The sequence below is a fragment of the Lepisosteus oculatus genome, chromosome 3 (assembly GCF_040954835.1).
Source record: "Lepisosteus oculatus isolate fLepOcu1 chromosome 3, fLepOcu1.hap2, whole genome shotgun sequence".
NCBI classification, from domain to species: Eukaryota; Metazoa; Chordata; class Actinopteri; order Semionotiformes; family Lepisosteidae; genus Lepisosteus; species Lepisosteus oculatus.
The window spans coordinates 13,602,587-13,624,045 of NC_090698.1; the positions used below are offsets into that span (position 1 = coordinate 13,602,587).

Here is a 21,459-nt window from a genome sequence, read left to right on the forward strand (position 1 = left end):
GCTGTTTTAATATTCTGTTACTAAAGCAGAAAACTAGGCCAAGAGTGGGCTCAGCTGAAGCCTAGCTCAGTGTGTGTGTTCTATGTTCTGGTGTTGCCGAGAGGTTGGGAACTAATGCAGAACGCCCTCCACTGCTGGGAATCACATTCTCCCACCCTGCTGTCTCCTGCCCCCCTAGCGGACCTGCTGACTGTCCCTCCTGACCTAACGTCCGCGGCCGCCATGTACCGCGGGCCCGTCTACGCCCTGCACGACGTCTCCGACAAGATCCCCATGACCAACTCCCCTCTGCTGGACCCCCTGCCCAACCTGAAGATCAAAGTGTACAACTCCTCGGGCCTGGTCACCCCACAGGAGGACCTCTCCGACTTCTCCTCCAAGCTGTCGCCCAAGGTCACGCAGTCCCTGCTGGACAATGAGACCATGAACCTGCGCAACCAGAGCCTCGCCCGGCAGCGCGACCCCTCCTGCACGGCCGTCGGCTCCTTCAACTCCATGGGTGGCCACCTCATCATCCCAAACTCAGGTGCGTGGGAAGACCAGAGCTACCAGAGGGCTCTCCCTCGGCTGCAAAGTCCGGGACATCCTTTTCACAACTGTTTAGCCAGTCAAGAGAAAAACAGAAAGGCTGGTTTGTTGCTGTCTGCAGACAGCCCATCTAATTAATTAACAGTGAACACAGCAGATAATAAGCACCATAATGTACTAATTCAGGTGGATAGCTGCGTCAGCATGCGTAGGCTGCAAAGGAACAAGTAATAGGTTTATTCCATGCTGAAAAAAAGAAGAAAGAGAACACAACGTTTCGGCCGTGGAGCCTTCTTCAGGTGTGAGAGAGACAGGGCAGTAGGCAAAGGTAAAGTAGCGGGAGAACAAAGGTTGAGAGGGAGGAGGAGTGAGAGGCGGGAGCAATGTACTAATTACAGGTTTCGGGTTCTCTGCTCCATAACCATGTCACCCACTATTTAACTTAAAAAGGGAGAAGCCTAAGAAATAGAAAAGCAAATACTTTCAGTTCACTACAAAATATGTTGAGACTGTGACGGACCTGAAGCTGAGAAAGGGGTGTAGGTTACAGTGAACTCTGCACCTTCCGCAGAGGAAGTGTCGAGTGCAGTACATTCTGTACATGGATGCTTGACTGCTTGTGCAGCATTGTACCAGATTTGCACAGAGAGAATCAACTGTATTTATACCCTGCTGTATTGTGAGTGGAAAATGTTCTCTAAGTTATTGAGGCTCCAGGGAAAAGTAGATCATGTTCCAATCCCATTTATTTCTTTGAGTGCTACCGCTCTTCTCCAGATTCAGGCACATCTAAAGATGATAGTGTGTTTTTGCTCTCTCACGTAGCTAAAGCAGTGTAACCTTAAAACCGTGTGATCATAAATCATATATACATGAGAGTGTGATCAATTCCCTGTTATTTTTTCGTTAATGGAAACTAATGCCTCTTTTCCGCTGCTGGCTCTACCCTGTGTCCTCAGCTTTTCCCAAGTGTAGGCAGTGTCCTTGTCCTGTGGCTACATGGCTCAGAGGCTTTGTGGGGTACAGTGCTGTGTTTTTTTTTAAAGCCCGTGGTAGAAAAAAAAACTTCCCCCAGTAAGAGATGCCAAGAGATTGGTTTTAGAGTTTTTTTACTCTGCAGCTTTTACATTTAAATGTTTAAAGCTCCTATACCTATGCATTTGGTCTAGTTCCAGCTCCCCTGGGAGCAGAAACCCCAAATCATGATATAAATTAAATGGAGCTTACGAAATGCATTTGCAATATTTTCACATGCGTTTTCTGCTAAAATATACCATCTAAAATGAAATGTTTGTGTTGCAATGCAGCAGTTTTTCTTCAAACTTAAAAACACTCATATTAAACTTTGCATTCCTATTCCAGATAATTTTTTACAGTGGAGCAAGTACAGTATGTCTACCCTTGACTGCTTTTAAATATAATTGTACGCGGCTTATCATGGTGTCTTTTAGAAACTGACAAAGTAAAACATAAATTACTTACAACCGATGTAAAACAACAATAGACACTATCTGGTTTAAGAGCTGAACAATATGGAGTTTATGCCCAATATATTTTAAGCATTAGTATACACCAATATCTTTTAACATACAGTAAATCGTAACCGCTGTTTAATAGTAGATATGTTAGAAATATTTCCAAATTAATATAAATTCCAGATCAGATTCATGAGGCAATTTTAAAATTCTGCTTGCTGCTCTAAGCCTGTAAGCACTGACTTTATCAATGTCTTATTTAGTCAGATTATACTTGAGATTTAGGCTGTTAATGAACTACGTGTAGAATACCAGGAGCTCAGTACAGCTTCAGCACCCCTTAAGTTAGTGTTTATAATGCCGTGTCATACATAACAACCTATCACATAAATTCCCATTACAGGAAATTGTACTAATGTGTTAAATAGGGCTGACTTTATCACACTGAGCATTGCAACTGAGCAGCACGCAGAGGAGCCACATTCTGGAGCAGATGACTGGTGTAGTTGCATTTACAGAAATTGAACTTCTACCCCCTCATGAAAGTCTACTTCCTTGAGCAAATTGCTTAGAATGGAGAAGAATGCTGAAGTCGTGCCCAAGTCCAAAGTCATCCTCATCTTTTTTGCTATTGTTTAATGGGAAGGGGTTAAGGGGAATAATGCATGTAAATCAGGAAGCAGCAGAATCTGAAATACATACACACTGTGTGTTTTCAAGGAATCAATCACCAAGAGTGTTGTTATAGTCTTAGCAAGTATTAAAAAGCTTGACAGGTACGTTAGCTTCTGGGTACATTCTTTTTTCCAAAAAGTGTGCTGAGATCTAAATGAGAACAGGTTGTTTCACTTTTCTCCCTTTTCCAGTATCCTGACCATTGCAGTCTTACTGTAGTTTGAGAGCAGATCAGTGGATTGCAGGAGGCTACCGGTGACTTTGCCTCAGAAATTCATTAATGTATGTAGAATTAGGTTTTAGATATTTTTCAAAACATTACTTTTAAAATTAAGCTTTTGCATCTCGTTCTCTAACCATTAGGCATTCCAGGTCTACCTTTAGATGTAGTAGAGTATGTATCATGTACAGCAGTTTAATGAGTGCTGTAATCTTAAATGCCAAGAATAGAAACTAGTGTGGTAAAGGTAATAATGTTTCATGATAAATGACCAAATGATGACATTAAAGGTACTGCTCTGCATATGTAATACTGTATTTGGAATGAGTACGCAGTTCAGGTTCGAATTTGAAAGGAAATTGTTCTAGTACTCCCATTGTTGGAAAATGTATTTCGAGCACATTTATTATTAAACGTCACCCTTTATTTGTGCAGCAGACAAGCTCAGATTCCCATCAAGCTGCAGCACATCGCTGCACAGCGCTTGAGATCTAGAAATGACTATTAGTCCCTGAGGGAGGGAATTAAATTGACTGCAAACAATGCTTAAAACCTTCACTGGCCTCTGGTACCAGTTTTTCAAGCGGTGCTGTTGGTGTACAGAGGGATCAGGCGTTGCAATGTGGGTGCAGGTGTGTGGCAGTGTTGCTCTGCACTGTGAACATGGGATGAGAGGGCTGTGCCACAGGTTTACAAGCATGGATTTTTTGGAGAAGTTGAACAAAAAGAAAAAGTCTCCAGAGAAGAATGGAGGAGTGGAACTGAGATTGAAAAGATTTGCACTCCTGAGAGGACTTACATTGTGACACAAAACTTCAGAGAGATGAGGCAAAGCAGAGTTCAGTACCTACATTTGTACCTGTGTACGTACAGACAACCACACTGTCTTAGGCTGAAGTTGAAACACGTGTGACCCCTAAACCCACCACATAGAATCTGCTGAACAGTGAATCCCCAGAGGAGCACTTGTGCACCCTGATGCTCCTCTGGTTCAAAGTTTAGCCTAGTTTTCTTAAAACATTAGGAGTATTTGGTGCAGTTAATTTCTGGAGACATTTTTTTTTTAAAGACAGTGTCTGGGAAATAATGAATTAATTTGTTTTTCTTCACTCTCCTGAAATGCGTCTCAAAGTCAGCATTTCAATTTCGCTTTAATTGCCCTGTTTCGGTTTCACAGCTACAGCTCGACACCACAGCGCTTGAAAATAAATGTCATCTTTTGAAATATTCAGCACAAGGACATGAAAAATCAATGTGTTCTCTCGAATGCCACAGTAAGCTAGGAGACGGCCAGTGCCTGCCTTTTTAATGCAAAAATATATTTTAATTCTTTTTAAAAAGTGCATATCTCATTTTTCATGTTTGACTCATCTAAACAAGATCTGCGCAAAGGGCATGGGATGCAGGAAGACATTAATTTCTGAAACTGGCTGCCGTTTTGTTTGCCTGGTTGAGAGTCGTTCTGCGTTTTTGTGTTCTAGTGCCAGTGTGCTTTTCTCTCCTGCAGGGGTGAGCTTGCTGGTGCCAGCAGGGGCGATTCCCCAGGGACGAGTGTATGAAATGTATGTGACAGTTCATAGAAAAGACAACATGAGGTAGGTGCCCTGCTAGCATACCACAAAAGAGAATAATGTAAATGGAGCTAGTTTGCAGCTTATACTCAGCATAATAGGGACAGGGGGAGTGAAATAGAAAACACTTGTGAACCTTATTTTAAAACGCTTCTGAATGTGTGACAGAATGAAATAAAAATGCCACCCCCCTACCAATTTCCCCTGTGGTTTTTACAGTTTTCCAAATTTGGCACTTTCCCACATTTCCCAGCAAAGCTTCAGAAAATGAAGCAGAAAGTGAGGGAGTACTTACAGACCAGCAGGGGTGAAGGGTGAATTTGAATTGAGACAGAAATAGGCTTACAACTTTTGTATGGAGATGATTATAGTATTAATTTTCCCTGGGATTTGTAGTAGAATTAGTATGTGTACCCAAAGAAAACATTTAGCTCCTTATTTAAATCATTGCTTTGCTAAATCATAAAGCAAGTCCAGCCCAAGATAGAAACTCGTTTACTCCAGCAAACCAGACTGGCCACTCCGGACTGCCAGGCAGAGTGTAACGCACAGAGACAGGCTCCGGCCCTGCCTGCCTGTGTGGCAGGAGGGGAACTCAGCAGTGCCACTGTCCTTGTCCAGGCCGCCCATGGAGGACGTGCAGACTGCGCTCAGCCCCGTGGTGAGCTGTGGGCCACTGGGGGCCCTGCTGACCCGCCCGGTCATCCTGACCATGCACCACTGCGCGGAGGCCAACACTGAGGACTGGCAGGTCCAGCTGAAGAACCAATCGCAGCAAGGCCAGTGGGAGGTGAGCGGTCAACCCGTCCCAGGGTCTGGAATTTCCTGAATTCCTCCTTTCACATCCCTGATTTATGTGGAACACATTTTCCTAACAATCAAAAAACTCCCACTGTACACAGCCAGACTCTCTTCCCTGCCATCTGTCAACTGTTTTTTTTTTTCATTTTAAACCAAAGTAGTGCTTTTATTTTAAATCTGTTAATTTTCCATCTCTAACATCTATCTACTGCTAATTTGTGCTTATTTACAATACAGATTATCAACTTGTATAAAAACACATATTTTGGGTTATGAGTGAGAGGGGAGGATGGCATTTAGCATTTAGATTGAATAATTATTGTATGCGCAGATAGTAAACACATTTCTGCACTTTTGTTTGGTAGCATTTATGGAAAGGATGTTGCTGCTTTACTTATCTATAGCACTTCACTTTCACTTTCACTTTCTGCATTACCAGCTTCACTGCCAGTCTGGCATGCTTACTGTAGTTGTTGCTTTTCAGCTATCTTTTTTGGTTGATACGGTGTTAGGTATTAAGAACTAAGCCTCAAAAGAAGCAATGTCTGCTATAAGCATTTTCCTTCTTTCGTAATCTATCGTTGTGTCTGTCATTTAATCTTGTGTTGTACATGTGCCTTCCACTTCAGCAGCACATGAGAACTCATAGCGTCCCCATCGTCACGTCTTTGACTCCTGAGCTTAAAATGAATAGTATATTCGCATAAGTGTGATGAATGGGAGGTGGCTGTGACTGCAAGTCCTGGAGCCGAGACACAGCAGGGAGTTATGTTAATTTTGAGAATAAGAAATGAAACGGGAGACAAAAAAGTGGAAAAAAAACAAGAAAAGTCAACTTTCTTATGAAAGAGAAAACAAACCTGCTGTGCGAGTTTGGGTAAAGAGAAGGCCAGTATCCTAATTAGGACTCTGCAGATTATTGAAAGGAATTATTATAAAGAAATTTGACATACCTGTCTCTCTTAAATATCAAATTGTTTTTTTTCTTTGCCACTGTTTCTGTGTTTCTGATTGCAGGAGTCTTAATTAAATGTGTAGGGATTTGTAGGAATGATGAAATTTACCTCCAGCATGACTCCAAAAATTCTCTGGTGCATTACTGTTTTGCACTTAAATCACTTAAAAAGGAAAAGCAGGGCTGTGTAGTGCCTTGTAATGTTGAAGTCTGTTCCAAGACCACTGAGGTAGAATCTTATACTTGGTGACTAAAGAAATCCACCCCTGATTTGATGAGTGTTCACAATCTCAGTTTCTCAAATCTCAGAAGTTTCATGTCAAATTATTTCCAGATTATTTCCAGGCAAACAATAGGCCAGTTTCAGAAACAGCGCAGCACAAAGAGATGATAGGCCAGTGATGACACACTGGCATCTGAATAGCACAGTGAAATAGATGCACTGCCTGTTCATTTTATTCTTCTTGTCATTTTAAGTAACCCTCTCACAGGTCAGTTCAGGGGCAGAGTACCAGGGCAGCAGGGCCACAGGTTAGCGTCAGAGAGGGTCTTGCCTATTGTATTCAGAAAATATTCTGGCTGCCATTGCACCAGGGTACATCTTTGTCAGTAGGTGTGAGGGACAAATGTAAGGTGGCCACCTACTTATTACTGATCACTACAAGCTACACTGCTAGACTACCAAATGGAATAGCATTGTTTTATAAAACTTTTCTAGTTTTCAAAGTACCAATTGCAAAATGTTCAATTGGCCGCGAGAGCTGTGAGCCTTACTAATCAAAAAACCATTAGGATAACAGCATTGTCCTTCTGAGGAGTTTCTCTTATAGTCTAAAAGATGTTTTTTCCATGTGTAAAGTGCACACTGTAATATGCTTTGATTGCAACACATATTTATTCCGTCTCCTGAAGCCCATTTCACAGCGAGGAAATGCCAACTCACAAATGTGAGCCTGCCAGTCGGGGGACCTGGAAACTGGAAACCTGCTTCAGAGCAGAGGTGTCCCACTGACATCCCACTGAGATCCAGTGGGGGGGTTGCCTAACTATGGCTGCACCTCCTCTGTGGAGCCTCATGCATGAAATAAAAATGATTTCAAGAGATTAGTAGCCGAGGGATTGTGCTGCTGCCCCTGCGTCTGAGGTTGGATTATACCCCTTCACCTGTCGTAGCCTTTTGCTCCTTACTGGCCCTGAACAAATGACAGATCTGTGTACACAGTTCACAGTCTGCTTGTTTAAAATCTGTACACAGAAAAAGCACCAAAGGAGTCTTACAGTCTAACCCTTCTGCATTCATGCTGTATTTTTAGATACTTAATGACAGCGTGTGACCCAGTTAATATTGAAAATAATACTACAGTAATAGTGTCAATGGATATTCATTTATATGTAAATAAGACAGATGAAAAGAAAAAGCAGGCAGCAAGTATTTATTTTTTTAGTTATTAACCTGTAAAGAAATGTTACTAGGAGCCCTGCAGAAAATAAAAAAGAGAAGTCTTAGATTTGGAATTTTCTTTAAAGTTGTTTTCTGCAGTCAAACAAACTTGCAGACATACATGAAAGAGCAACACTTCAGTTTGACAATAACTATATTTAGTCATTTATCTCAGCATACAAGGCAGCTGTAATTTTATGTTTTGCCTGCACTGAAAGATACTGTAATTCAGTCTTTTATTCTCATAGGCTCTTCTTTATAATCCCTTGAAGAAGTCATCCCCCCTGCAGAGAGGCCTAAATCTTAAGCAGTCAATCAGGAATTGTCTACGCTGCGGTTGAAAATAATTCACACTTATACCATCAATTTGCTGTATCCTTGTGCCCCGGAACTCCGTTGCATTCTGTAGTGTCACTGATTTTAAAAAGATGTTTGAAAAGTCTTAACACTGACCTCTAGTGGTAAAACATCAAAATAAAGCTCTTTTTTCTCTTGGCGACTAATCCACCTGCCTTCACTTGTGTTATAGTTAAGATGCAGGGTTGGAAGGATATCAGGGAATTTGAGGTCAACTCTCAATCGTTCTGAGAATCTTTCTGAGACATAGACTATGGTGCTAATGTACACCTGCACTAAAAAGTTAACAGTGGACCTTCTTCCACAAGTAATACCCTGGTGAAGCAGAGATTACCGAAAACCCTGTTAGCTAAGATAAGAATAAACATACCTGGTGCTTGACAGTATTGTAGCCAGGTGCCTGGCAAGATCCACCGGTCAGAGAAGTTGAATGGAGAAACAGAGCATGTCAGAGGACAATCACTAAGGACCTGCCAGATCACAGCTGTGATGGGAAACGATGAAGTGAATAAAGATAAAGATCCACCTCTGATCTTACTTTCTACAGAGGCCAGTCAAAGGAATAGTGTTCTTCCTGTATTTCATTTTAGCACAAACTGACACAGGATATACAGTAGATGACACCAGTAAATGTAATAAAACACTTGGCACCTTTTCAGCACAAATAAAAACAAATTTTGTTTTGTGTCCATGTGTGTGTTTTAACAAGAGGTTTGGTACTAAGGAACAAAATAAATATAGCCAACAAATAAGACATTGCATTAGACAATTTCTCCCATTATTCCTGCTATAGTGGTTTCAGCCTCTCTTCAGAGATATTAAGAGACACTAATAACCAATCATAATGCTACTGTACAATGACCAGACTAAAGTGTTTTAATTCCTTTTGCTTGTGTTACAGGGAAAATTAATGACATCTCTTGGCTTATGCAGACATACGGATTATAAATAATGAAGCAGTACAACTAACAGGGAAAAGCATCACAGCTTGAATCTGTACAGAAGAGCACAGATAAAAAAGAATACATTTCATATGATTGCAATTTATATGGCCATCATCCATTGGCAGTTCCTCTGGATGCGGCTTAACCCAGCACTTCTACTGCAAAGATGTTCAATGACCTGAGGCAGGCAGGTGTCCATCCATCCATTATTCCTGGTGGAACTGGAGCCAGGGTCCAGTGCCTGGAGCCCAGAGCTGGGGCATCTCAGAAGCACAGAACACAGGGCAAGACAGAATCTTGGACAGGACACCTGTCCATCGTGTGGTGATGACACTAGATTACACTATAGGAGGACCAATTGAAAAATTTACAAATAAAGCAAGGAAATAAATATACTATACCTTAATAATATTTAAGATGTTTCCTGGTGCCAGTGAAAATGCGTTTGATCAGTAGAACCTGTGGTTTGTGGGTGTCAGTCCCTGGCCTTCTGCAGACCCTGAGCCGCTGACGCTGTGTGTTTCCACAGGACGTGGTGGTCGTCGGGGAGGAAAACTTCACCACCCCCTGCTACATCCACATGGACATGGAGGCATGTCACATCCTCACCGAGACCCTCAGCACCTACTGCCTGGTGGGCCAGTCCATCAGCAAAGCGGCTGCCAAGCGGCTCAAGCTGGCCATCTTCGGCCCCATCACCTGCAGCAGTCTGGAGTACCACATCCGCGTCTACTGCCTGGACGACACTCAGGACGCCCTCAAGGTAGCGCGGGCGGAATTGTGCACTCGCCTTGGCTAATTAAATTAAACTGGGTTCATCTGCCATCTGAACGATAACATTCAGAGGCAGCTAGTACATCCTGATGCATATGCAAATAAAAACAAATTAGACAGAACATGAACACTGTTTTATAGAGCAACAATTATGAGACTAGGCATTCTCCTAATTCTTATTTTTAAATTAAATACAGTGGTCATGAGACAATTGCTGGACTGGATCTGGATTCAGTCTCGACATCCTATAGAAAAGGCTGTCATTTGCAAAGATCTGGGTGAGGCGAGTTTGTGCGTTGTGTTGTAGAGCCTCCATCACCCACCGTCTCATTTCCCGAGCTGAGCTCTTGATGGCAGCTGCTATCTCCAGCCTCTTCATCAGGGAGCAGAGACAGCGGAGTCCTGTCATGATCACAGGGTGACAGTGGCACTGTGAGGGGGCAGAGTAGGGAACAGAACAAGCTGTGGCTTGTCAAGGAGGAAGAGGCACACTGAGTCTGCCACTGAGACTAAGCATTGCCTTGTTTACTATACGGAGAATGGTTTGATGAAATCATGCTGTGTTATTTTTTCTTCTGCTTTTTATAGTTGTTGATAAACAAGTTTCAAGCTCTTTGACACCTTCAAGTCAAGTACTATTGACTGGCATGTCTGACAGCTGTTGCTTGCCAGGTTGCTGCATGTAGACAGCAAGATCAATTACGCTCTGTCGTCACATACCCTGGATGTAGAATATACAGTGTTCTTTAGTATTTAACAGTTCTATTAAACCCAACTTTAGAAGCAGAGAAAGACGAGTCACATCAAGATGTGCAACTAAGTAAAATGTTATTTCAGTAAATGAGCATATTAGAAAGAGCAGTCTTTTTGTAAGGGCAAGATTTGTAACACAACAAACACTGTGGAAAGCAGACATAAATACACATGCTATACTTTATATCTGATGACTTGGCAGTCATTGGCTGTGTGTTGCAACTCTTGCAGACTCATAATACTGGCTTGTTATGGGAATCAGCTCAATACAATAGGATTGTAGAATATATGCATTTACTACTTAAACTGACCTGTAACAATTATAAAATGGATTCATTAACATTTCACACATACAGACCTGTAAGAATACACTGTACAAAAAATAGGGTTTATTGTTGTGGTGGTGACCTTTTAGGGTCCACCTGAGTTCTGTTGGTACTTAGGAAATCCCGTTTCACTGTCCAGTCACTCTTAGTTGTAGTACTTCTCACGTCTCATGTTTGGGAGTCCTTGTGCTTTTGCCACAAGGGGGTGCTGTTTGGAATGGAATTACAGTATTATATCAAGTGAGGACAGTAATAGCAATGTGTCAGGGGACACGTATGTGGTTGTATATGTCTGCATGTGGGAGAGAAAGGCTCAAGTATCAGGAGTGCGAATGACGATTTAAACAGGCTGTTTGGCATGTGATTAGGCGGTGCAGTCAGCAAGGAAAAGAGCATTTTAATTTTTTCCCCTTTGTTTTTAGCTTTTGGTTTTCTGTTTCACAACAGCCATGCTGGCTGGTTTTAGCTGGGCGACATCCTCAATTTTTTCAATGCCAAGGCAGGAGGGGGGGAGGAGAGCATGGCCAGGCCAGGAAGAGGGGCATTCGGAGACCCCTGGTGAGACTTGACTCTAACACTGCCGCCCTGGTGTCATGCAGGAGGTTCTACAGATGGAGAAGCAGATGGGTGGAAAGCTTTTGGATGAACCAAAGACTCTTCACTTCAAGGACAGCACCCATAACCTCCGGCTGTCCATTCATGACATCCCACATTCCCTCTGGAAGAGCAAGCTTCTGGCCAAGTATCAGGTAGCGTCACAAACCAGCCACCCCCAGGGCAAGTGGCGTGGGTCACACAGGAACAGGAGGCAGGCACTGAGTGATTCCAGTCAAGCGAGAAAAGACCAGCTGAGTCTTTGCTTCATGTTGTACCAAAAACTAAAGTTTGGAATGACTGCCACTCTCTCAAGAAGATAAAACAAGTATTCAGTACTTATGTAATATACACTCAGATGGGCTTTTTTACATTGCAATAGCACCTTGACATACTTCATTTCCTTACGTTATTTCAAGTTGTGCGGTATTGTATATAACAGTTAAAGTTTGTTCTGCTCTTTAGTGATCTGTATTGGTGGAAGACAAGAACTTGGTTCTAACCCACCTGGGCTTCTACTCTACCCGACTGCCAGGGCCATCTTTAGGAAAGATGTAAACATGGCTCTCTGTTGATTAATTTGCTGTGGTTTTTAATTTGTTGTGGTTTTCATCTGATATTTTTGAAGAGAAACACAAATGATAAAAAAGGAATTTGTATTTCTAACTGTATTCCGAAATAAAAAATGCCCTTGTGTGTTAAATAGATTGTCAGTCTTCAGTCTTTAACATTTTTTTTCTTCCAATTAGACACTGGAAGAAGCCTAACAAGCCTGAGCAGTATGTGTGTAGATATTAATGTCTCTAATTACCTACTCTTGTCTGCAGATTAGCTAGACGAATTCTGAATACTGAATTACATGTTCTGGAGCAGAAGAGGTCTGTCGATAAACACAAGGAAGTGTTTATATTTGAAAAGCGGGATGAATTTCTCTCTCATGTGGGTCTTCTCATCTCTGTGCTCCTAGGAAATTCCATTCTACCAGATCTGGAGCGGATCCCAGCGGAACCAGCACTGCACCTTCACACTGGAGCGGTTCAGCCTGTCCACCGTGGACTTGGCCTGCAAACTGTGCGTCAGGCAGGTGGAAGGAGAGGGGCAGATATTCCAGCTGAACAGCACCTTGTCAGAGGTAAAGAGGCTGACTACCAGAGCCCTAGGTTTCTCCCCAGGGGTGGTTTTCATGGATACTAACTCTTCCTCGGAGTGTACATCTGTGTCTGCTAGCAGTGTAGCATTGTTAGTCCCCTGTAGCTGTTGAACTGATGTTGATGAGTGTAATAGTGGTGACAATAATACTCCTGATAACAGCAATAGCAACTGCTCTACCAATAGTATTGGCATCACTCCCAATATATGAGGGCACACTTAAACATGAGTCTTTGAATTATAACGCTCAATATACTGTAGAACCCGCCAGTGTTTTACTTACTCCTACCCAGGTTCATAGTTCTGCTTTTGATGCCAACAGTTGCTTTTGTATTACTAGGATGACAAGAGTAAAGCAAGATTGAAACTTTAGCAAAAGAAAGCGCTGTGTTATGACCTACAGCCATTTGTAAAGCAGCTTTCATTCTAAGGTTAGAAAGCATACACGCTCAAAAAAAGGCATCCTATAATACAGTATATTCTGTACATACAGTATGTGAAAATAGAGCAAATGACCTCGATACATTTAAATCTTCTTACCACTTGCTCACCTACTGTGTATTAGTGAAGACCGACACTGTTTAGAGCTAAACAAGCTCATTACATCTTTCAGCTGGTGTCGGTTTCTTTTATCCTGCGGTACTTCACCTGTCTCTGGCGCCGGGCAAGTTCCTCGAGAGAGGAGAGGGGAAGAGGCTGATTCTCTCCCAGACGGCCCCAGTTCACACAGTTGATAAAACAAGTCTCATTCGTTCACGAGGGGTGGCTGTGGTCCGTGTCATTGATTGTGTACTGCCCCGGCGCTTCTGCATGCCAGACTGTTGATACTGCTCACATCGGGAGGCTTTATAGCTCGCTTGCCCAAAGGGGCTAATTAGTAGCTGCTGAAATCTGAAAAACTGCCACAATAGAGACATCTTGGATTTCTTTCATTGACCCAGCAGCCTTCTTTTATTAAGTACAGCCAGCAGTCTTGAAAGTACAGGCCCCTTCAAAACTTTCCTTCTTTTCGGAACTTGACAGGGGTTAAGTAAGACCATTTAGCATATCTGAATCCGATTTCTTTCATGTGTGTTCTACAGGGGCCCAGAAAGACTCAGCAGTTAGTGTCATTCAAAGGGGAGTATTCAGAGAGATCCACACAGAAAAAACACTATACACACTATCTATCAGCACTGCAGAAGGAGCCTCATCCCAAGCTGTCTGTAGGATGTATTATTAACTGAATGCTCATGCCAAGATGTTATGGTCATCCCGATACAAAATCTGATGAGGGTATGATGAAATACCATCATGTACTGTGTATAGGAGTGTCCAGTTTATTTGTGATGTCCCTTGGTTTTGTGGCAGTATTTGCCATCCTATTGTACAGCACTGAATGATTCATGGATATGCACATCTGTCAGCATCGTACAACTGATCCCATTCCAGCGTATCACCAGTCATGCTTCTGTTATTCTGTAAAATCTGACTCTTGCTCTGTTGGTCTGTAATATGACTGGAAAATAAAAGATCTCCTACTTGTTCCTTTAAAACCAATTTTTATCAACCCTCAGATAAAAATCAACCATTTTATTGTACAACTTAATCATTTAAATTTGATGTAAGTAGTTTAATAGCAATTTGAATCAAAGTAACATACTGGTATTGGATTCCGGCATAGAAATATTCCTAATGAGACATCTATTATCAAGCAGTGCCTGGAGATTTGAATGAGAAGGAATTGATGCTGAGCCCTCAAGGTGTGGCACTGAAAAGCCCTTCTCAGATTGATTTCACACCAGCAGGGGTCAGACATGCTTTGGAGATGGTGAAACCATTAGATGTCCTTTGAGTCAGTGTGGAAGGCTGATTGCATGTTAATGCGGCACAACAATGTGAAGTGTGTGCCCTTTCATACACCTGCAGCTCCCTTCCATTTCCTATGAGGCCTGGATTGGTCATGTTTGGGCTTTCCCTTCGTTTCCTTCAGAATGACAGCAGGTTCACTCACAAGTAAATGTTAGGGAACTCCAAGATCTGAAGTATGCAGTGTAGTGACATTAGCACAAGGGAAGAGGGATTTGTCTTCATAATCTAAGAAGGATGGCGGGAATCTGAATGTTACATTATTGGAGAAAATGAAGCTGCTGCTGTTTGTTATTTTTCTTATGTTTTGGAGATGTAAAATGTCCTTCTTGTTAGAATTTTTCTTCCTGGTTAAGGAGGGGTTCTGAAACTTTGTAGTTGTTGCAATGGAAATCATCTTATCAGTGAACGCCCTACCTCGACAAAATAAGACACAGAAAACACCATTCTTACTCATTCGGTACAATGTGCATGTTGCTACGTGCAGGCCTTTACACAAGAAATGCTGTTCTGTAATCAGTCCAGAGATGAGCGACCAGACACAGTCCCAGGTTTAAATGAATGTCCTGCATTGATGGTCTAAGAGAATTGAATCTCTTTAGTCCTTAACACAGAAGACTGAATGAAGGAGGGCCTGATTTAAGTAATCAAAGTCCTTAAAGCCATGAACAAAGTCAACATGATGAAATTCTTCAGAATCAACAGTGAAATACAAACCAGTGGAAACTATGTGGAAGTGCATTTAAAACTGAGAAGAGGTGACACTTTGCTACACAAAGAATTGTTGGAATCTGGAACAAGTTGCCATGTTAGTAAACTCAATACTTCCTTCTTGAACCAGCTTGATGAACCAGCTTGATGACAGCCTTGGATCAATTAGCTTCTATCAGCCAAATGTGCTAAAAGGGCTGACTGACAGACTCCTGTTGTTTGTAACCTTATGTTCTAAGATTACCCTCCTTAGAATCATGTTTTATTATCCAGAAACACATTACATCTATGCCTGTTGGTTTGGATTTGCAGTATGCTTTTACAGTGCATTTTAAATGCAATTGCACAGGGATAATTATATCTAAAACACTCTGAATTGGCTGCAGGATGTCTGTTTAAAGTGAGAGGAAAATTGCAATGTTTTTCCATCCGAACCTGGGGTCTAAGTGTTCAGTTTGGGTCACAGCTGGTTAAATAATGAATGAGCCAACATTCTGAAAGAATAAGTGGGTGCAGTGATGGCACAGGGAACAGCTCTCAAGGAGCACTGTAATCTGTTAAAGAAAAAAATGAAAGGTAATGGAAAAACACAAACTTGACCAGATGCTTCCCATCTCTGGGATGTAAATTCTAACAGAATCAGTGCAGAGGAGTCACACATTCCAATTAATGTGTTTTGTGTTGTATAAAAAAAAGTTGATGAGCCACTGTAATGAGGTGTGTTTTATTTAGGAAACGTGGAAAGTTTCATCTCATCTCATTATGGCTACCAATGAAAATGTTCAGCATCAAACTAGAGTCAATCAAGATGGAACTATCAAACCTAACAGGGTCAAACTACAGTAAAATTGACAATATCCTTACCAGTATCCACTACAGTGATTGTGCACAATACAGTACATGCATTATGGAGACTAGAATAGGATATTCAGTTCTGAAAATGTAGAGATTAGGGCTTAACAGGACGCAATTTAGGAAGGTGGAGATAGATACCTTGACCATCTTACCATCTAACTGCCTGTTCCACTGTTGTGAGAGGTCATCCTATTTATTTAAAAATTAATAAAATTGATTTTTTAAAATGGATTGAAAAAGCAGGCCAGTCCCTTTATTTGTATCAGCAGTCCAGCCCATTGTCGTGTAGCAGAGCCTTGGTTACCACACTGCTCCTCAGACTGAACTGCACGCTTGTTAAGAAAGGTCTCACTTGACATTAAAGAGGTCCACAGATTGTTTTACTCAAAATGATTGATTCCAGTACTTGGTGCTTCTGATTGCAGGACACTCAGAGCATTGACACATCCCTCATGGACCCAGCCAGCAATATAACAACTCTTGTAGGACCAAATGCTTTCCGAATCCCCCTCTCCATCCGGCAGAAGCTGTGTGGCAGTCTGGACGCCCCACAGACCAGAGGCAATGACTGGAGGATGCTGGCGCATAAGCTGAATTTGGACAGGTAAGGCCAGTACACAAAGACCACTGGAGTGCTGCAGGGGAAGAGGGGGTGGCGATGATTGAGGCTTGGGTTCCTAGTCTGACTGGATGGAAATCAACAGACATTTGCCATGACTATATGGATCTGTTCAGAATTTGGCAGTTATTACAAAGGCAAACTGCTATTGTTGCAAGTCTGAGTTCTCTTCTGCGTCTTAGCAGGTGCACAGCCTCTGCAGCAGTGTCCTTGCAGAATCAGGGTTCTTCTCAGTCTCTTTTTACAGTTTTAAAATCCCAGTGGTACCACTAACCACCCCCTCAAAAGAAGAAGCAAGAGCAGGCACGGGAATTTCTTGTGACCAGCTTCAGAGTTAGTGAGGAGGTGATTTTTGAATTTCACAAAGGGTGCTGCCTGTATTCAACATGTCAGAGATCTAGCCATTTTCATTTTTTTTCTAGAAAAAAACAAATCCTTCCAAGCAGCTCCAATTCACAGGGAGGACATATTTTAACATGGAGACAGTAGCAATGGAAAAAAAAAAGGCAGGGGTGGGTCCTCGATCTGTTTAGCTGCAGTGCGAAAAGAGACCAAACTGGTTTTCAGCTATTGAGCTCACATCTCAGCAGGGGCCGCTTTTATCGGTGGCAGCAGTTGTGTCTCTCAGCTCAGAGCTGTGCTGACAGGCAGACAGGCGGGTGGGAGGCTGGGCTGCGTCCATCTTATTCTCGTCCCCTCTGGGTTGCGCCACAAAGCAAGCAAGATGGAGGAGAGCTAGCCGAAAAAGATTTGCTTAAATCAAGAGAGAACTAATGTTTATATGCAGTTATGGTGACTGCATGAATTTTCTTGATAGGATTGATTGCCCTTAGCTCCAGGACTACAATTTGTTTTTATTTTTCATTCATTGCTCTGTTGCTCTCATTTACATTTTATCCCCACTACCCATGGACAGTTTTGAACGGTCACTTCAAACGTCACCTTATGGCCTGCCTCTGTGTTTTCGCACACGATGAGGTGATGAGAGTGGCCTTATTGCAATCCCAGGGGCTCTTCTTATCTGGCCGAGTGTCACACTAGGTAGTGCTGTGCCCTAGTGAGGGGAAACAGCTCCAGCACATCACTGGTGCCTACGTGGTCACTGGGATCTCCGACAAGGATCTGAGAGCTACTCAAGTTATAGAGTCCTGGGAGAACAGTGGTTAGTATTCTTAACAGTGAACTATTATTTCTGCAAAGAAGTAATAAAACCCCCAAGAATGACACTTACTGTTCCCATGTCCACAATGTGTCTTTATGGCGAGATGCAGGGCATCTACACAACATATTAAAGCTTATTGAGCAAACCAGTGTGGACTCAATAGCACCCCCAAATACTGGTAAAGAACACTAATGCACTGGGAATATGTACACAATTTTTTAAATGTTTAAAATGCAGTTGCTTTACAACTTCCAACCAGTTCATCACCAAATGAAAATATTTTATTCCTTCTAGGTACCTGAATTACTTTGCTACCAAGTCCAGCCCTACTGGAGTCATTCTGGATCTCTGGGAGGCACAGCACTTTCCTGATGGGAACTTGAGCACGCTGGCAGCTGTCCTGGAGGAAATGGGCAGGCACGAGACGGTGGTCTCCCTGGCAACAGAACACTGACAGTGGCTGGAGAACTTGCGAGAAGATGACAACATGGCAGAAAACACACAAACACTCATGGATCCCCACCAGTCATTTCTTCTTAAAAAAATAACAAAAGGTCTTTCATTTTTTTGAGAAAGATCCTCTCTATGAGCTTATGAAATTCAAATCATGCGCTACCTGTGATTTTGAGCTACAAAAAAACTGAGGATATTCTTGTTAGCCTGGGCTGTACATTCCTTGGTACAGATAATTTTTTTGGTTGGTTTGGTTCTTTATACAGTTTCCTAGGGAACGGTTTATTCTGCTATCCATATATGTGGATGAACTTTCCTAATCCCGATTCCTAGTGCATTTATGCTCTTCGCTGTGGAAGTGTGTAAAGAAACAGAACTTGTGGTATAATCCTGACATGCTTCCCAGCTTCCAAGTCTGAAGGATAACCAAATACGGCATTTAAAGTCTCCTGCGCCTCATTCTTCATGTTCCATTAACCTGAAATTACATCTGTACGCAATACGTTTATAAAAAAAAAAATCACATTTATTTATATATTTTCTTTCATTGTTAAAAGTATTTTTATGCTACGTTATATCATGGTTGTATTTTCATTGTTCCTTATACCGTATTTTCTTATTTGCTGTTGCCACCTAGTGGCACAATGGAAGAACAGCTACAGATAATAGACTTGTTCACTCTGTGACTACAAGATCCATTAGTGACCTGTAAATATATATACCAGTTCAATGCAGTATCTGTAAACTTTTTACTATTATTCTTATTATAATTATTTTTTTCTTGATTACTGATTTATAAACAATTTGAAAAGTCACAATTTGTTAACCCAGACTTTTATAGTTGTCTGTTTTACAGTATTTTGAGCTAAACAAAAGTGAACCATCACTATCAATAAAGACGAGCCTACAAAATTATTGTGCATCTAGAACACTATCAGCGGCCACTTTAAGACAATACCTGGGTAGATGGCTCAGGAAAAAACACCTTGCACACCGTGGCCAGACAGAATTAATGGTTACCCAATGTATGAATTATCTTGCAATAAGTAAAAGTTTTTAGTTTTTCTTAGAATTTCAAAATTAGACTACTTTTCTAAGAACCCTTCTCTATTTATAACCATTTCTGAAGATATGCAAGCAGAACGATTCTACAAAAAAGCAACACTTGCAAGAGTTTAATCTAAGAATTTAACTGACTTTTTGCAAGACTGGTTTAACAATTAATCTGAGCTTTTAGGTTTCTTTTGCTGGAAGATTCGAGGCCCTTGTGATTTAGAGTCAAAAAGGTTGGGGAACAGCAAGAATAGGTTAGTGTCAGAAATCATACAATCAAACACTTATTCGTCATTGAAGAAGAGACTAGACAGTTAAAAGAGAGCAAGCAGTTGTAAGCCTATAAGAAAGCTTACAAAGGAGAGGGAGGGCATTGGTAGTAGTTAATTGATCCCAGGATCTCATCCAACTTTTCTTGAAAGAAGCCAGGGTATCGAGTTCAACCACATGGCTGGGTAGCTTGCAACAGACTCCCACAACCCTAACTATTACAATATTAACTAATGTATTACAATAGGAGCTAGGTTTTTCTTGTTGTATTGAAATGATTGAAGGGCTCTAAACATAGTCTTTCATACAGTTATTTGAATTTCAGGATGAGGTTTATTCACAAATGGTGTACAGTTGCTATATGTGCTTGAACATACAGAAGAGGAAAGTATGCATCAGTGTTCCTACAGAACTTTCCAGAGGATTTCAAAACCTAACACTCTTCAAAAACACATAGAGAGTAGGCTCTGTGCACATCACCCAAGTTGCCATTTTTACAAAATTTTAAAAGCAGTACTTTTAATACACCAAGACATCAAATAAGATGATCGCTAAATGTCCAACGGCATTCGCCTTCTTTGAGATGACTGTGATTAGCCGATTGTCTTTACGTCTCGGTAGTCAGACGTCTTGACTTGGAGGTGAAGCCACTGTCAAGGGAAGAGACCACGTTTCTGTACCAGCATTGTTTCTGGACTATTGGAATAGATATAAGTGCACTCACTAGCCAAAATAATAGGACTACCTTCCCATAAAATTAACAGGATGTGTCAGTGTCAAATAACACAAAGGCAGGAAACCGACTTCCTTCACCTTCCTGGACCTTAACTCACAGACTACAGCTGTACCACAAACCACACACTATGCTGGGATATGCAGTTCAATCGCAGACACCATTGAATCCTTAGCACAACATCTGAACCACACACATCTGTTCATAACAATTAGGGTTTGGTACTGCAATCCTGTTTTATACAGATCAAAGAGAAACCAAGAGCCTCTTAGTTTCAGATTCAGAGTATTTCTTTGCAGCCATCTAGCAACAATCATCACACATCATTCAAAGGACAAATGTGTTTATTTTGGATTTTTTCTTATGCCGCTACGCCTGTTGTTATTGGTCTATTTGGCAACAGATGTTGTACCTGCTTGAGTTGTATGTTTAAACACTCACATCTGGCAAAATGCATGTGGCTCAACACCGAGACTGAAAAATACACTAAAGGGAAACCGAAAACAGACAAAACATTTGGCGTATTTTTTAGATAATGATGTAAATGAGTTATGATGTACAGAGGTCTAATTTCAGACATTTGACCATTTCAATTTCAATATATTTAACTATAGTACAAGTTACCTGTTTGGAAGTTAAGTTTTTTTTGTTATTTTTCCCTCTTGTAATAGCTGGCTGATTTTCAAAAGCTGTGTCTACTATGCAAACTTGGCATCCTTTATAAAATGTACTAACAGAAAAGTGCTAGCAATTGCATTCTTTTTACTTTTTCAGTATAGTGATGGTGTGGGTCACTTCCTCTGGCACGCTTCAGAACTCAGTTTCTTGCAAATGCTTGCATCTCTTCTGTCAAGTCTATGTACAAAGTGTAAGAAAGAATTTTTAAACAAGTAATAAATTATATTTATAAGCAACACCTGAATACAGTTTGCACCACGCTGTGATGCTTTCTTTTTCAAATCTTGCAGACGTCTTCCTTTCCCTCCACGATCAGATCCAGGCGGAAGAGAGAAACCCCCTTCCCCTCATACCATGTTCAACCCAATGGCTGTACACTATCAGTTATACTCCAAGTAATTTCAGGAACACTTGTTGCAAAAACAAAATGCTCCAATATAATTGGACAATATTTCATTTGGATTCACTAATCAACCATTTCAAAGCCCATTTACTGGTTACCATTATGACTTGT

At 41.4% G+C, this 21,459-nt stretch overlaps 1 protein-coding gene across 2 annotated transcripts in view; it reads left to right on the plus strand.

Moving 5' to 3' along the window:
• The window catches only part of unc5ca (unc-5 netrin receptor Ca), a 178,148-nt gene extending 156,955 nt beyond the window's left edge, over nt 1-21,193 (plus strand). For both annotated transcript variants that reach the window (XM_015340405.2, XM_015340406.2), the window contains 8 exons: nt 179-526; nt 4,406-4,493; nt 5,091-5,259; nt 9,497-9,730; nt 11,420-11,569; nt 12,382-12,546; nt 16,403-16,581; nt 18,053-21,193. In XM_015340405.2, coding sequence (XP_015195891.1) covers nt 179-526; nt 4,406-4,493; nt 5,091-5,259; nt 9,497-9,730; nt 11,420-11,569; nt 12,382-12,546; nt 16,403-16,581; nt 18,053-18,212 — 1,493 coding nt within the window. In that variant the 3' untranslated portion in view covers nt 18,213-21,193. The remainder of the gene's footprint in view (nt 1-178; nt 527-4,405; nt 4,494-5,090; nt 5,260-9,496; nt 9,731-11,419; nt 11,570-12,381; nt 12,547-16,402; nt 16,582-18,052) is intronic.
• Nucleotides 21,194-21,459: the final 266 nt, after the last annotated feature.